This window comes from Wyeomyia smithii, chromosome 2 (assembly GCF_029784165.1).
Source record: "Wyeomyia smithii strain HCP4-BCI-WySm-NY-G18 chromosome 2, ASM2978416v1, whole genome shotgun sequence".
NCBI classification, from domain to species: domain Eukaryota; kingdom Metazoa; phylum Arthropoda; class Insecta; order Diptera; family Culicidae; genus Wyeomyia; species Wyeomyia smithii.
In genome coordinates, this window is record NC_073695.1 from 105,352,174 (window position 1) to 105,370,302 (window position 18,129).

Here is an 18,129-nt window from a genome sequence, read left to right on the forward strand (position 1 = left end):
GCCAACTCCAGACCAGACTTAAATATTGCAATTAATGGTGAGACGATTGATCGCGTGAATGAGTTAAAATATCTTGGAGTAATCATTGATGACAAGTCAACTTTCAAGTCTCACATTGACAACGTCATCAGAAAAATGGCTAAAAAATACGGTATTCTGTGCCGTTTAAAAAATGAATTGACTGTTAGTAGTAAAATTTTGATGTATAAGTCAATCATTTCACCACATATAGACTTTTGCTCATCCATCTTATTCCTTGCAAATAATACACAAATATTGAGATTACAGCGGTTACAAAATAAAGTAATGCGATTAATATTAAGATGTAATAGATACACTTCCTCGAGTTTCATGCTGGACGCGTTGCATTGGCTTTCTGTGAAGCAACGAGTATATTTTTTGACAATGGTGTTCCTTTATAAAATTTTTAATAATATGCTGCCTCGATATTTGTGTGATCGAATTGATAGGGGAAGTGATTTTCATAGGTACAACACTAGAAACGCGGAAGACGCTAGAACACCACACTTTTTATTTAGTAGATCACAGAACTCTCTGTTGTATAAAGGAATTAACTTTTTCAATTCGATGCCCAGACAAGTGAAACGTGCAGCAACAATGGCGGAGTTTAAAAGGCTTTGTATTTCACACATAAAATCTGTTTTGTAGACAGATTTCAACGAATTTTTTGTTGATTAATAAAGAAGATTGTAATATTTAAGTATATTTTTTTTTTTCAAATTTATCTGGTACACTGAGTTATTATGTTCATTGATGATGATGGATTTTTGTTTGAATATAGCTAATAATATTAAATAGTAGAGTGAAAAAAATGAGTTGACTACACATGTTTGAGCCATGCGCGCGTAGACTGACATAGACAATCTGGATACTGAGTACATCAGGGTTAAACCCCTGAAATTGAAACAAAAGGCATATCGGGTTGATAAGTTGCTTTTTTGGTTTGTAATATTATATATATTTTCATTAAGATTTTTAATATTTATCTGTTTTCACGATTTAGAACAAAGGGTTGGGAGAAAAAACTGAAAAGGCTTGGGTTTGCCTGTGGACTGTATAGCTCGTTATCGATAACTATAGTATCATAGGATCTCTCTCGTAGTTTTGGATCGTTATCCAGAACCAATACTGATTAGTTAAAGTTCCTAAATGTTAGGTTCGATTCCTAACCAAATCCAGATAATTTTCGGGTTGGAAACGTTTTGGATGAGCCTTGGATCAATGATGTTATTGGAAAATCGATTTTTTTTAATTTTTCAAATTATTGGTATTCTTCTGAAGGGTTACTATGTCTGTATTAATAACCAGTCCGTTATTTGTTTGCCTACTGGTTACATTGTATGTCGTTAAATAATATCTTTCTTAGATAAATCGACCAGCTCAAACCGATGTAGGGGTATGAGGTGGGACCATCATCATCACCATTTTGCCTTCAAATGAACCTTCAGGTTCATACATTTTGGGCGAGACTTTGTTCTTCCTAACAAATCACTGGTAGTTACTGACCAAATCAAGCGAGCTAACATCAAAATGTTCTATCGGCTTTTCCTTCCTATTTTAAAGCCTAATTGGAAAATAACCATCCAATTGTTAAAAGCCGAATTGTTTTTAAATGCCTTCGAGGTAGACTGTGTTTTGATCTGGCAATTTTCAATTTTTCCTTAGATAAGAATTAGGGATGCTTTTGGGAGGCATAGCATCCTAGCTTTAGCTACTTTTCATATTATCTATCATAGTCTACATAAGGTGCTTGCTTTAAAGTGTGTACGTTCTCAAAAGTAGTGTGCAAGTTTGAGAGTGAAGTCATTCTTACTTCTGAGTTTTCATGATTCAATTTTTCATTGTTTTTTTCTATTGATAAATATAATAATTTATTACTTGTCTACGTGCAGGATTTAAAATTTAATGCCGGCCTGAACCTCAGCCATAATAGTAGCCGATTTCTGCAGCTTATTAGTTTCTTCTTCAGTCAGAATTTGTTTGACGACATGTGAGACGCCATTTCTGCCTAGTACGCATGGTAGCGATAAGTATACTTCTTGAGAAATTCCGTGTTCGCCCTGCAATTGTTAGCCAATGAATATTTGTTAAATGTTAAATATTGTTTGTAAACTTACAGTGACCAGAGTAGACACAGCGTGTACGTTGTAAGTGTTTCTCAACAGAGCAGATGCCAGTGAGGCAACACTGAGACCGATAGCCCAGGATGTGTAGCCTTTTAGTTTAATGATTTCGTAAGCGCTGTTCACAACTTCATGATGTAGATCACCCCATTTTTCTTCATCTTCAGGTGTACCAATAGCTGGATTAATTTCAGCTAATCTAACTCCGGCAATATTTACACCGGACCAAACAGGAACAGAGCTATCACCGTGCTCACCGATAATCCAACCATGACAGGAAGTTGGCGCAACTCCCAAACGTTGCGACATCAAGAACCGGAAACGGGAAGAGTCGAGATTGGTACCGGAGCCGATAACGCGGTTCTTCGGCAGACCAGACAGTTTCCAGGCGACGTACGTTAGGATGTCGACAGGGTTTGAAACCACCAGCAGAATGCAATCGGGACTGAGCTCAACCAGTTTTGGGATAACACCCTTCAGGATGTCACAGTTACGTTGAACTAGATTGAGGCGACTCTCGCCTTCCTTCTGGCGGGCACCAGCTGTGACTATGATCAGACGGGAACCGGCTGAGACTGCGAAATCTGGAATTACAAAGCGAGAAAAGACGAGATGAGTGTATTGGCTACGAATCGGTAATATTATTTGCAACATTCAAGTATAGAGCGCGCCACTTGCTGCTGCGCGACATTTTTAAGTTGTGTTGACAGGTTAAGTGTATACAGAGCTATGAAATTGATACACAGGCGTAAACTTGATTGAAGATACTTAACTTAATCAACGCATATGAACGTGTGTTGTCTAGGGTGGTCGGTATTACCGACTTTTTGAAAAACCGGTATTTCGGTATTCATAAAAATAAAAACCGGTAAAACCGGTAAAAAACCGGTATTTTTTTTTTCGGATTAATACAAACCAGTGGTGACTCGTGGACTTTGAACCTACTTTTCCAACCACAAAATTCTTAAAATCATATCTTGGGGAAGTAATGATGATTGTCCGCGAAAAAACGCAAGTCACTCTCTCTGTACTATTTAAAAATAAAACTGAAAAATAATCAAAGATAAAGGGTGTCGAACGTTTCCGGCAGTGGTTTTCTTCGGCCGGTTTCCTGCCGCAGTTTTATGGAAAAACCTGCCGAAGTAAAACTGCCGAAGACGTTACCTACACTAATTTGGATTTGAAATTTATTTTTTGCTTAGCGTCTCAGGTTGCATCTGCATCTATGTATGGACGTGTCGCTGCATAATTATGTTTTTGCATTTATGAGTACCTATACTTCATTACGGTCCAGTTTTTTTGTAAGATTTGGACCTCTGCGACCATTGTTGTTTTGATCTCTTGTGGTATAAGTTCCACATACAACACTGGAAAAATTTAACAGTGTTTGAAAAACTTCAATGAATGAATCTAGTGATATGATTACGAAGAACATAATTTCGAAACTCAAAAACAACAAAAATAACATGCAGATTTATATTTCAATTTTCATTCACATCGCAAAACTTAGTTTCAAATTAGTGAATAACTTTAAAATTCTTAGAAAAACAATATTTGAAACTGTTGAGAAGAGTATATGAATGAAGAAAAAAAAGAAATAAAAAGAAATGACGATCAGACAAGAATTTACTTTTTGCGAAGGAATCGAAGGTAAATGCTTCTATATTCTGTTCGATGCTCTTCGAGCAGTTCGTCAACATTATGTATTATTATAATTATTTTATTAATTTTAGCTCCTGATGGAGAAACGAAAAATGTGGCATATGCACAAGTTTGTAACTGAAATAGAAATAAATATTTGAAATGAGAGGTTGGCCAAAAATATATAAAAATATAGGAAACTATAGAAAAAGCAGAAATTTTAACACGAGCAAATCCGGGAACATTCAGCTAGTTGCTAATAAAAGCCCGCTGCGGTATGGGCGACGAAGCATTGACCATGTTACATCTATTCAAATATCTCATTTTCTCAAGAAACAGTAGTTTTTAGGATGAACTCTTTATTGGTTGATTATTTCATCCTGTAAACACTTTGTATCAACAAAAAAAAATTCCCAATCCAAATTTATGATTATTCATTATTTTTTTAGTTTTATTTTTAAACAGCACAAAATGAATAATGACTTATGTATTTTCGCTGACATGATTGTGATTACTGCTGCCTAGTTTGATTTTCATAATTTGTAGTTAAACTGGTAGGTTCAATACCTACGAGTTGCCTCTGTGAGTATGAGAGTGTAAAGAGATTATCCGTTCTACTAAAAAAATAAATGTTTTGCTTTATTAATATGAAGTTTTTTGACATGTTATCGATACACATGAACACATCGTCTGAATCCATGCAGAACAAGCAAAAAGATAACAAAAATTGATAAATAGGTGAGGGTAAATTCATATTCAATGTTGCTTCTGTCTAAATGTATTTATTATATACATCGTCATGTGATTTGTAATGCCTATCTAAGTGGGTGGCATTCATTAGCCTTACAATTGTTTGGTGATTTTTTTAAATTTAAAGAAAATACCGAAAATACCGGTATTTTTGCCTCTCCAATACCGGTATTTCGGTATTGAAAAAAATATCTGTTTTACCGGTTTTACCGGTTTTTGTTTTACCGGTAAACCACCCTAGTGTTGTCGGTTAATGCATTGTACGACCTTGAATGTAACAGTAAATTGGGCTTACTTTTTGATTATTTCCATGGACGATCCAATTCAATTCGTTTATAGCGCTGACCATGAACTAATTCAATTGAAGCACGTTAACGTTATGCAGTAAAAATTGCTGCTAAAGAAGTTTTCAATAAAATTAAAACAACTTGTGCTTGATTGACTTTGTAAATTTTGCATTTTAAGTTATTACGATCCATCATGATATTTTGCCTTATTAATTATACGTTTATTTTGATTTTTTTTGTATATATCACACTTCTTGTTGGAAAGTCTTCAGCTGGAAATTTTGTATTTGAAATTGAAAATCAGCTGGTGAACAGTAAGTGTTGTGTCCTGTTTCACGCCGCGTTTTGTTAGTGTTTTCCTGGTTTTTACGTTAGCAGAGGACAACAAATAGCATTGTACTTCGAAAATCATGCTTTGTAGAGCATAAACCTTTTATTAAGTAAGGTGGGTCGTTTTACACCACTGGCTTGTTTCCCCAATTTTTTTTTCGATAAGTTCTAATTATTATAAAATCCTGTAGCACATAAACACTTATTTTCATTCTGTGCCGAACACGCATCAGCATCGGTTGTGTTTCGAATTCGCTCCGATAAAATTCAAAACGTGTGCACAAGTGCTGGCATTCTTTGACCGGGCCCGGTGTCTTTTGTTTGGATTGCTGTTTCGCATTCGAGGTCAAGTGCCTTTGTGTAACTGTGTCGCTTTGTAGCTGCCTGCTGTCGAACGATTTGGTGGTGAGTGCAGTGTACTCCTGTAGACGTTTATCCAACACAAAGGAGAAAAGGAAAGGAAGGTACGTGCTTCTTGTCTGTCCCATCGGCGCGCTAGTTTTAGCGCGATGGATGTAGATCCCCCACCTCCCGCACCTCCATCCTCGAATCCCCCCGACCCTGTCCCTCCTGCCCCTCCTTCTACTGTTAATTCTTCAGCTCCCTCACGTGTCAGGTTGTACCCAGACGGATCGACGCTTCCAGTGGCAGTTTACCTCAGGCCTAAAGCAGGGCCGAAATCGAAATCATTGAATATATTACAGATTTCGAAATACCTGACGTCACACTATAAATCTGTGACTGAAATTCCCAAAATCAGGCCGAACAAGCTCCGTGTCGTGGTCAATGACCTTAAAGAGGCCAACGATATAGCTTGCTCCGAGCTCTTTACACGGGAATACCGTGTCTATGTACCCGCTAGAGATGTGGAGATCGACGGTGTCGTGACCGATTCGAGTCTTTCCGTGGAGTGTATATTGAAAAGTGCTAAAGGGTGCTTCAAGAACAGCACATGTCCCGATGTGAAGGTGCTCGACTGCAAGCAATTGCGGTCGGTATCGCTCGTCGGTGACAAAAAAAATAAACTCCGTCAGACTCGTTTCAAAGAGCGTTCAAAGCGTTCCTACGCTGACATGCTGAAGAAGACCGTTACCACTTCTCCCGTTACTTCGACCCCTTCGATCTGTTGTCCTCTGATGAAACCGATTCTGACGATTCACCAGCGGGAACATCCTATGCCAATCCTGGGGAGTCTAGAAAGAGGAAAAATATTTCCTCTCCTAAACTTCCCCGAAAAGGTCCAAAGATTTCCCAAAGTGAAATGAATGGTACAAACAAACCTAAAAGTGCAGCGGAAAAACCGAAGCAAACTCCTCCTGGGCTTGCAAATTTAAAGTCCCAGAAGGAGTTCCCAGCACTTCCTGGATCATCTAAAACCCCAGTTGTTCCTTTTGCACATCCAGTTGAAAAATCAAATGCTGGACTGGTGAAATTTTTTGACATTGTGGACTGGATTTTTGAAACTTTCAATGTACCCGATCCAATAAAAGTTTTTTTACAGCATTCCTCCCAACAGTTAGAACATTTTTGAAGCAGTTAACTGCTCAATGGCCCCTCCTTGCAGCGATCGTATCCTTCGATGCCTGATTCATCTGCCAATCTGAAGGATTCTATCTCTGTCTTACAGTGGAATTGTAGAAGTATTTTACCAAAAATTGATTCGTTTAAAGTTTTGATAAATAAAAACAAATGCGTTGCATTTTCCCTTTGTGAAACTTGGCTTACTTCAAATATTGATCTCAACTTCCATGATTTTAATATTATTCGCCTTGATCGAGACACTCCATATGGAGGAGTACTTCTAGGGATTAAAAAGTGCTATTCTTTCTTCATCTATTGCTATTCTTTCTATCGTATTAACCTCCCCTCGATTCCAGGCATCGAAGTTGTCGCATGCCAAATGACAATACAAGGTAAAGAGCTTTGTATTGCCTCAATATATATTCCTCCCAGAGCACAGGTTGGGCAACGGCTGCTCTTTGATTTAATAGAACTTCTTCCCTCGCCACGTTTGATTTTGGGAGACTTCAACTCTCATGGTGTGGCTTGGGGTTCCCCCTACAATGATAACCGCTCCTCTTTAATTTGCGATGACTTCGACATGACTATTTTAAACAACGGTGAAATGACACGTATCCCGAAACCTCCAGCGCGCCCAAGCGCTTTGGATCTATCCTTATGTTCGACGTCGCTACGGTTGGATTGCACATGGAAGGTAATCCTCGATCCTCACGGTAGCGACCATTTGCCTTATCTTATTTCAATTACTAACGGGTCAACTCGCATGCGACCAATTGACATTCCGTATGACCTCACAAGGATTGTCGATTGGAAGTTATACGAGGAAATGATTTCCAAAGCGGTCGAGTCGATTCAACATCATCCACCACTTGAAGAATACAACCTCCTCGCGGGCTTAATCCTCGACGCCGCGTTGCAAGCCCAAACGAAGAAATATCCCGGCGTAACGATCAAAGAGCGGCCTCCAACTCCGTGGTGGGACAAAGAGTGCTCCGATGTCTACACGCAAAGATCCGACGCGTTTTTGGCCTTCCAGAAGGGAGGTATACCTGGCGACTATATACGGTATTCGGAGCTTGATACCAAGCTTAAAAGCTTGGCAAAAGCAAAGAAACGCGGATATTGGCGTCGGTTCGTAAATGAGACGTCGAGGGAGACATCGATGAGCTTTCTTTGGAACACATCCCGACGAATGCGAAATCGTATAACGGTCAACGAAAGCGAGGAGTCTTCAAGTCGGTGGATATTTGATTTTGCCAGGAAAGTATGTCCGGACTCTGTTCCTGCGCAAAACTTTGTTCGCGATGCGTCTCCGGGCCACGACGCGATAGAATCACCTTTTACGATGGCAGAATTTTCAGTTGCCCTCCTGTCCTGTAACAATAACGCGCCTGGGTTAGATAGAATCAAATTCAACTTGTTGAAGAATCTACCCGGCAATGCCAAGAGGCGCTTGTTGAACTTGTTCAATAAGTTCCTGGAGCAAAACATTGTACCGCAGGATTGGAGGCAAGTGAAGGTGATCGCCATCCAAAAACCAGGAAAACCAGCTTCTGATCACAACTCTTATAGGCCGATTGCAATGCTTCCTGTATCCGGAAATTGATGGAAAAAATGATACTCCGTCGCTTAGACCATTGGGTCGAATCAAATGGTCTACTATCAGATACTCAGTTTGGCTTCCGCCGTGCCAAAGGGACGAATGATTGTCTTGCGTTGCTTTCAACAGATATTCAGCTGGCGTATGCTCGCAAAGAACAAATGGCGTCTGCGTTCTTGGACATTAAGGGGGCTTTTGATTCCGTTTCTATTGACATTCTTTCGGGTAAACTTCACCGACAAGGATTTTCTCCAATTTTGAACAATTTTTTGCACAATTTGTTGGCCGAAAAGCATATGCATTTTACGCATGGCGATTTGGCAACTTTGCGAATTAGCTACATGGGTATTCCCCAGAGCTTATGTTTAAGCCCCCTTCTTTACAATTTTTATGTAAATGACATCGACGAATGTCTGGCAAATTCATGCACGATAAGACAACTTGCAGACGACAGTGTAATCTCTGTTACAGGAGCCAAAGCTGCCGATTTGCAAGGACCATTGCAAGATACCTTGGACAATTTGTCTGCTTGGGCTTTACAGCTAGGTATCGAATTCTCTCCGGAGAAGACTGAGATAGTAGTTTTTTCTAGGAAGCATGAACCTGCTCAGCTTCAAACACAATTAATGGGTAAAACGATTTCTCAGGTTTTGGTACACAAATATCTTGGTGTCTGGTTCGACTCTAAAGGCACCTGGGGTTGCCACGTGAGGTATCTGATGAAAAAATGTCAACAAAAAGTGAATTTTCTTCGTACAATAACCGGACAATGGTGGGGAGCCCACCCAGGAGACCTTATAAGGCTTTACCAAACAACGATATTGTCTGTTATTGAATACGGGTGTTTCTGCTTCCGCTCCGCAGCAAACACACATTTGATCAAACTGGAGCGAATACAATATCGTTGTTTGCGTATCGCCTTAGGTTGCATGCAATCGACCCATACGATGAGTTTGGAGGTCTTAGCTGGAGTTCTACCTTTGAAAACCCGCTTTTGGAGCCTGTCTTCTCGTATTCTTATCAAATGTGAGGTCTTGAACCGTCCTGTGATTGAAAATTTGAAAGGTTAATCGAACTTAATTCTCAAACCCGTTTTATGACATTGTATTTCAATCACATGTCCCAAAATATCAATCCTTCTTCGAATATTCCAAATCGTGTCAACTTATTGAATACTTCTGATTCTACTGTGTTTTTCGATACATCCATGATAGAAGAAACCCGTGGAATCCCGGATCATTTACGCGTGCAGCAGATCCCCAAAATTTTTTCCAATAAATATCGAAACATCATTTGCGACAATATGTTCTACACTGACGGATCACTTATTGATGGGTCCACTGGCTTCGGTATCTTCAATAACAATTTAACCGTCTCCCATGAGCTCGATAATCCTGCTTCTGTTTACGTCGCAGAATTAGCTGCAATTCAGTACACCCTAGAGATTATCGAAAAAATGCCCACGGACCATTATTTCATCTTTATGGACAGTCTCAGTTCCATTGAGGCTCTCCGATCGATGAAAGATGTTAAGCACTCTCCGTATTTCCTGGGAAAAAAACGGGAACACCTGAGTGCTTTATCCGAAAAATTTTCTCAGATTACCTTAGTGTGGGTCCCTTCTCACTGCTCGATACCGGACAATGAGAAAGCGGACTCTTTGGCTAAGGTGGGCGCAACAAACGGTGAAATTTATGAAAGACCAATTGCTTTTAATGAATTTTTGCATTTGTACGTCAGAATACGATCATCAGTTGGCAAAATTTTTGGACCAGAGGGGAACTGGGAAGGTGGTTACATTCCATTATCCCCAAGGTATCGACGAATCCGTGGTTCAAGGGGTTGGATGTAGGTCGAGATTTCATTTGCGTGATGTCTCGGCTTATGTCCAATCACTATAGATTTGATGCGCATCTCCGTCGTATTGGGCTCGGGGAAAATGGTATCTGTGCCTGTGGTGAAGGTTATCACGACATAGAGCACGTTGTTTGGTCATGCCCAGTCCACCGTGACGCCAGGTCTAAATTAGTAGCTTCCCTTGAGGCCGGAGGTAGACGGCCAGCTGTACCTGTTCGTGATGTCTTGGCGAGCCGTGACATACCCTACATGACCCTTATCTACGTTTTCCTAAAATCCATCCATGCCCCAGTCTAGTCCCGTTCCCCTCCGTCTACACCCAACAAAACGACAAGAACACGTTTGAACCTTAAGCACAGATTTTGGAATCAGCAACTGCACCGCACTCGAATTCGCCGCGACCTGAGAACCCGAGGCCTTCAGTGATATCTTGGCTCAGCGGCACATACCATATGGCCACTTGAACACTAGCGAACAACAACAACGAACCATAACCAGCAACTAGACCCCGCACAATACCTCCAGGACCCGAGGATACAAGCCCCTGCCCCAGCTCATGACATCGGCCATTCGAAGAGCATCAGACGACCATTCAACAACAAAACACTGATTGAAAAATTCATGCTAGTTTTAAGTTAGACTTAATTTCAGCTCGTAGTCGGCAGCGAGGATAAAAAATTTGCTTTTAGTTTTGAAGTCACCAGATATAACTGGCGCTGTTAAACATTAAATTGTATTTGTGCCGTGTCAAATAAACGATATATGAGAAAAAAAAATAAACACTTATTTTCGATTTCAATCTTTAGTAAATTTCTACAGATTTGATTTCAATCACATACGTTGGATGTCGCTTTCTGTGCATTTATCAAGCTTAAATTTGATTATTTCATTGACATTTTTGAAGGCACTGCCAAGTGATTTTTCTGGCAGAAACGAAACATGTTAGCAAACTTAATTTCTTACCAAATTTTTAGCATTTAAATTATGTTACTATTACCGACCAAAATTAAATGGTTTTGAGATGTAAACATTACTCAATTTAGAGATAAAGATTAGATCTTCTTAGGGTGCTAATAAAAATTAAACACGAAAGCTAGCTTATGGCTCAATTTTAACGACGATTACTTCGAATTCCCAGTTGGTCTCGAGGTACGATGCTGGCCTTACAAACCAGTCGAGACTATTAGTGTCAGTAGGGTCGTAGCGCCAAGCCCCGCAATATTGTCTTGTACATAAAACAGTTGGCTACGAAGTCTGCGTATAATAAACAAAAGGTCAAGTTCCAAATCGGAATGTAGCACCAAGGCTTTGCTTTTTTACTTCGAATTCTGGACACTTAGTATCGCGCTATTCGTTATCTCTACCCGCCATCACGCTAGCTAAAAAAAGTGCAGCCAAAAATGCTTGAAAATGTCATACCTCAGCGGAAATGCAAAAATGAGGTCATCTATTTGATAGATTTTGTTAGTATTTATCTAAAAGCTGATATTGCTTACAGTATACTAGTGTAAACATCGACAGTTTTCTACACAAATGAAATCTCTCGATAGAAAAGAGGAAACCAGAGCTAGTAGTGCATTTCAATTGGCATTTATTGGAGATGACTCTAACAGAGCTTAGTTTTAAAATATTAAATTGTTAGGCTCAAAATTTTCAAGAAAGGTTCTATAACGGAAGCATGTCTATTATATTGTACAAATTGTATTTTGCTCATCATTATTCACGGTTATTCAAAACGTGTACAATGTATTAGTGAACATAATAAAATTATGTAGCTCTGTATTGATATTGTTTAGAGTTGCTCAATCATAATAACTTCTTGAAAGAAACTCTAAAATTGGCTAACGAAGTTAGTCTCCTTTCATGACAACAAGCGACCCATCGATTGATGCTTTTTGAAGAAATAGAATCGAAATAGACACACACTGTCAGCAGACTCAACTGGTGTAGTAGTAACGCAGTCTTTTCATCCACTAGATCGGAACCGGGAGCAAATTTTCATATTCCATATGAACTCGAAGCATGCGCTATGCCGCAAACCGTGTATCGGAGCGATTTTGAACCTCATATTTGTGCTGCACATTGAGAGGAAAATTCTCATACAGTACAAGGTTAAGTAACACCACCACACAGCAGCAAACAAAGTTCGAAATTGGCTGGTTCTCTCCCGTCATGTAACGCACAACGACTAACTTTTACTTTTCATACGATGATTTTCTCCTAACAATCCCTCAAGGGTGTTTCAATGATAGCGAAAGTATACATCCAAAGTCAACCACCCTGTCGGCACTTTTATCCGCGAACAATTGAAATAAATTTAATATGTTCATACCTGTGCTAGCTTGAATCTGAGCGTTTTTCATGAACGCAGAGCCATGCTGCAGATCCAACATTTCACCCTGCAGTTTTTCAGCATTGACATCAATCAAAGCCACTTCACTGGACACGCTCTGCAACGTAAGAAAATTTCAACACGATTCTCCTTGGGAAAAATTGAGGTCGCCCGGCGAACTCACCTGGGTCAAAATACTGAAGGCACATGCCATGCCGACTTGCCCGATACCGACAATGGTGACCTTGTTGCCCGAGGTGGACGTCGGCTCGGCGATCTCCTTCATTAGCTTAGTTTTGATAGACATTTTGTCGGGTTTTCTGGAATTAACGAAAAATTGGGAAATAGGTCACTGTTCAATACTGCAGAGGTCACTTTGAAACACAACGCCAGTCAATATTCTGCACTCGCTTCCGATTTCGCTTGTCGAATTGTCACTCAACTTTGATTAGGAATAATAATAGCTGACGAATTTTGAATTCCGCACATGTCGGAATATGTTTCTTATCACTGCAAAGACTAACAGTGCTACTCACGTTTGTTTGGAACTGAGGTTAATTTTTTCAAATATTTGCACTGGAGAACCACCACACCACAATTCACTTAGAGGGGTTACCCGCGTATGAACAGTGCGACTGACGGAATACGTATGACGATACGCGCAGACCCAGCGAAGAATATAAACTTCGAGGCGTTACACCCCACGTTGGATATCCTCTCGGAAAGAGACTTTGAAGGTGACCTTTTTCGGCGTATGGTTGTTGCTTACGGTTGCAATATTTGCTGGGAGAAAAAGGTATCTACTGAAAGTTGTCGATGACGGCGCGCTAACATTGCTGACAATGATGGGTTCGTGGAAAAATAAGATTCCCGTCGAGTTGAAGTGGCAGTTACAATTTTAGTGCTTCCCGGATCAAACTAGAATTACAACTTTATGCATTAGGCGTTCATGGAAAACGGAAAATATTTAGCTGCAGTTTTGATTCATGTATAAATTTTCTGTGAAAAGTACAGAAATATTGGGAAATCCAGAAAAAAATTCTTCCAGATGACAGATTCTCTCTGTTTATGCGTTACTCTTTTATTCTCCTTTTAATCGAATATCATCGTCATCAATGCTCTCATGATAGTTCCAATGTTATTCACGTTTTGAAATTCGCAGACCACCCACTTTACGGAGCAAAATTTTTCTGTAGATGAGCCAGAACAATGACATTGTGAGTGTGAACGTGCTGGACACGTTTGTTGCGGACAAGTACCTGTACGTGACCGTTACGAGCGGAAGCATGACGCCATATGGGCATTGACTAATAGTGATGTAATTTGATGTTATACTGCTAAATTGACGAATGCTTTTCACAGCTGGGTATTGTGCCGTATCAAATAAACGTGTTGAGAAGAAAAAAAGAACAAGCCATTAGGAAGTATTGCATTAACTTTGCACTGTTATTTTGAGTAAATATTTCTAACAGTAATTACTAGTTATCAGAAAAATGCGCACAGCGCCGTTGAGAATTTTAGTGAGCAAAATTTTATCAATTTTATTCAATTTTATTTTATCTTCATGTAAATGCTACCTTACTTGTCAAAGTTTATAAGATTAGGTGATTAAGACCAACCTGTTATTGGCTTTGTTTATTTCAACCATTTTTGATTCTCAGGTATCTGAGCAAAGCATTTTTAACATGCCATGCATAAACTAAAAGCAAAAGTAAAACAACAACACAAATCTCAAACAATGAAAAATTTGAAAAAAAAACTTTGAATTTGATGCAACTGGAGTTATTTGATAATCTAATATGGAGTTATTTGATAATCTCATAACTATTCTCGAGGTACAATGCTGGTCTTAACAAGCCAGTCGTCGTATGTTCGAGTCCCGGCCCGGCTGTCCTATGAGCAATTCTCGCTGAAACCGTCCCACTGGTGACATGAGGTCTTTAAAAAACGATATTTTTGTGTTTGAATGATTGAAAATAGTGGAAAAATGAGTAAACCACTTTGGTTAGCTCATATTGATGGACCCCTCGAGCACAAATCGGTCAAACGGTTTTTACAAAAATTGATTTTTGAGCAATTCTTGATCTTTTAATTGATTTATTTCTCTTTAATTTGTCATTGAACCCCCTGCAACTAATACATCGTTTTCAAGAGAAATGATAGAGCTTTCATTTGAAGTGGAAAAAAATTGGCCGCCATCTTGGATTTCATCAGAAAAACGTGTTTTTGAGTAAGTTCGCAACCACCGATTTTGAATTTGCCATCATCATTGGAAAAAAGCTGAGAAAAATGCTTTAAGATACATTCAAAATATTAGGTGAGCATTGAGTTTACCTTGTCATTCTGGTCATTTTTTAAAATCGAGCTTCAAACAGTTCAACAGTTCAATATTGGACGCGAGTCATGCGTTGAACTGTTTGAAGCTCGATTTTGAAAAGTGACCAGAATGACAAGATAACCTCAATGCTCACCTAATATTTTGAATGTATCTTGAAGCATTTTTTCTCAGCTTTCCAATGGTGATGTCAAATTTAAAATCGGTGGTTGCGAACTTGCTCAAAAACACGTTTTTCTGATGAAATCCAAGATGGCGGCCAATATTTTTCTACGTCAAATGTGTCAAACGATGTGTTGGTTGCAGGGGGTTCAATTACAAATTCAAGAGACATAAATCAATAAAAAGGTCAAGAATTGCTCAAAAATCGATTTTACCGTTTAACCGATTTGTGCCTGAGGGGTCCATCAATATGAACGAACCAAAATGGTTTTCTTTTTTTTTCACTACTTTCAATCATTTAGACACAAAAATATCCTTTTTGAAAGACCTCATGTCACCAGTGGGACGGTTTCAGCGAGAATTGCTTCTATACACTAACAGTTGGCTGCGGAGAATGTGCATAATAAACAAAAGTTCAAGTTCCGTTACGGAATATAGCACCAAGGATTATATCAGGTAATATTAGATTTGAATATTAGGAAGATATCTACCGTTGATTTAAATTTTATTTTGTTATAAATATTCCCCATTTTAGGGTAAATGAACCAAACTTGGTGTAATTTCGCAGTGCTTCGAATTTTAACTATTGAATCCAAGCAATATCAGCGTCAACATATATTTTTTCTAGAATTTACTTCAAAATAGTTTAGGATAAAAAAAATTAAATTCAACATTTATTCATTTTTTTCTCGAGTTCGTGTATTTACGTTTCGAATTCGCATTTCTGGCAGCACTGCTAAGTTTTTCATTCACTCACACAGTCACATCAAATAATAAACTTTTAGTAAGGATCTCTTCAAAATTTTCTCGAAACATGTTAAACATTTTGCTTTGTTAATTTTGATTAGATAATGTTTATTTGATTATTCTCTAAACTCGCCTGCCCGTTTGAAAATGATGGGTCCTTCGAATTTTGTATGTTTTGAATTATTATAATACCTATTTCAAAGTTAATTTTTCCTTTTACCTTTTGCTATATTTTTCTTTCAAATATCGTTGTTTTCCTCCAATCTTATTTTGGCTGATCAATATTTGCCAGCTTTCTGTTGTTACAAGTTCTCCAAAACACATGCTGCATTAAATTGAAATTTTTCAATAATAAAAGCAGATAGAGAGTTTTTTTTGTATGCCTGAAGGGCATTAGGCCAAAGTGCTACTGCGATACGAATGATTGTCTTTTGTGGCTGGATAGAAAGCTAGTAGAAAAAACTGTGGGTAAAGCGGTTTTAAAAGCTCGATTTAAACTAATAAAATAACAAAAAGGTTGTATAAGTTTTTGTTACATTACTTGTATTGAAAATTTTTAAGATTTGACGCAAAAGAAAAGTTTAAGTGATACATATTGAATTTTGAAATCATTCGTTTGGATGTCCTAAAATGAACAGTTTGTTGTTCAATTTAAAATCGGATATGATGCTGAATAGACCTCTGTGCTACGACGACAGCGAGAATTCTGGTGAATTTACTTACTCCTGCTATCCGATGCTACTGAGTAAGAACTTTCCTAGTAGCTATCCATTAGTAAAATGATTGGTTTGAGCAGAAGCAGGTTTTGAATTGCCCAAATTGTGCACCCGCGGTTAACTAGGTATAATATTTTTTCGACCGTGTTAGGGAAAGTGAGCATTAAACAATCAATCAGATTGATCGAAATCTGCGTTTCAACCATGCTTGACCACATTCAATAGTATAGTGATTGCATATCTAAGACTTGAAAATTTCCTTGCTTGATTATGCGTTATAGTGTCGTATTGAAGCAGATAACAGAAGGTGCCGCACTCAGTTACTCAACATTTGATTACGCTGCTGTTAAGTGGTGTTGCACATTGCTGAAGAAAAAGAAAAATTCAGTTCGTGCTAAGACATGGAGATGAAATCGAATTTACAACCGTCTTTGTAGAGGCATTGCAGCATTTTGAATGAATTGTAATGAATGAAAGAGAAAATATTAACTCTTTAATTAAGTATTTTTTTGTCTAAAAGAACAATCTTCGGTTCAATTTTATATCGGATATGACTGTGGGGCATTCTTCTGAAAACACAGTTAAAAGCTGTTTTTACACTGAAAGTTATTTTTCTCACTTTTCAATGAAGGAAACTTATTGATAATCGTATAACGTAGATATATTAACAAACGAACGAATAAACCAAGAAATATTAAGTTATTTGTTAATTATGGAAATCTGTAAAGCAATTGCCAAAATGTGATTATTGAGCGTCCTTTTTTTTTCAATTATTTACCAATTAAATTATTTTTGTCAACTCTCTCTATGGTTTAATTGTGTTCAGCACACGTTCTATTTTGACATTTTATATAAAAATCACACATAACATTGAAGTAAAATAAGAAAATCACGAATTCAAAACTCAGGAAGCCCACTTCCCTTTGTCCTTTAAAGGGTAATTAGGATTGTCCTAGTCGTCATCTACTAGTGAAATGATTCTTTTGAGCCGAGACAGGCTTTTATAAAGCTCAAAGAGTGCATCTCCGGGTTACTGCGTTTATAATTCTGTCGACCGTGCAAGGGAACAAAAAGCTTCTAGCAAAGTATCGAGATTTGTTATAAGTGATAAGTGAGTGATAAGTATTTGAAATTATTATTTATTATATTTCTCCTATTTTCCGTTTTTAGATTTCCATTTCGCAACTTCCTAAGAGACGTAGTTATACATCAAAATAAAAATGTTAATCTCGTTTTTGTTTTTTTTTGTGAGAAAAAAGTGTTTCTATGCTGAATGATCTAAAAGTACACAAAAATTAAATCGGTCATCGTGGATAAACAAATTTTTCAGACTGAAGAATAATTTTCTAAAAGAGTATAAGCATGTCGGTATACGTTTTATTCGAAGCATTGTAGGTCAGAAATTTTTGGCTCCGAAAAACTGTGAGAATAAATTGTAGAAAACTAAAACGCTTTACAAAAAATATACACCGCGATAATTTTTTTCACCAAAATAAATTATAAATAAACATTAAATTTTCATTTCCAAAATAAGAGACATTTAATTTTTTTTCAAAGAAACCTATAGGTAGTTGTGACAAAACTTTTGTAAAAAAAAATTAAATATAATTTGTTAGTTTTCAAAGACCAATTTAATTCCAATATTTTTTAATATTACAAAAAAAATATTAAGCCAAAATAGAGTTTAATTTTTCTGAAAATTTATTT

General features: G+C 37.9%; 1 protein-coding gene across 1 annotated transcript; it reads right to left on the reverse strand.

The window, feature by feature from the left end:
- Nucleotides 1-321: 321 nt before the first annotated feature.
- LOC129722205 (L-lactate dehydrogenase) lies at nucleotides 322-13,363 on the reverse strand. Its single transcript, XM_055675492.1, has 5 exons — nucleotides 12,999-13,363; nucleotides 12,647-12,782; nucleotides 12,463-12,580; nucleotides 2,139-2,728; nucleotides 322-2,081 (listed from the first exon to the last, which is right to left on the reverse strand). Exons 2-5 carry the CDS (start codon nucleotides 12,767-12,769, stop codon nucleotides 1,917-1,919), a joined length of 996 nt encoding a protein of 331 aa, XP_055531467.1. The 5' UTR covers nucleotides 12,770-12,782; nucleotides 12,999-13,363; the 3' UTR covers nucleotides 322-1,916.
- Between the last annotated feature and the right edge of the window lie 4,766 nt (nucleotides 13,364-18,129).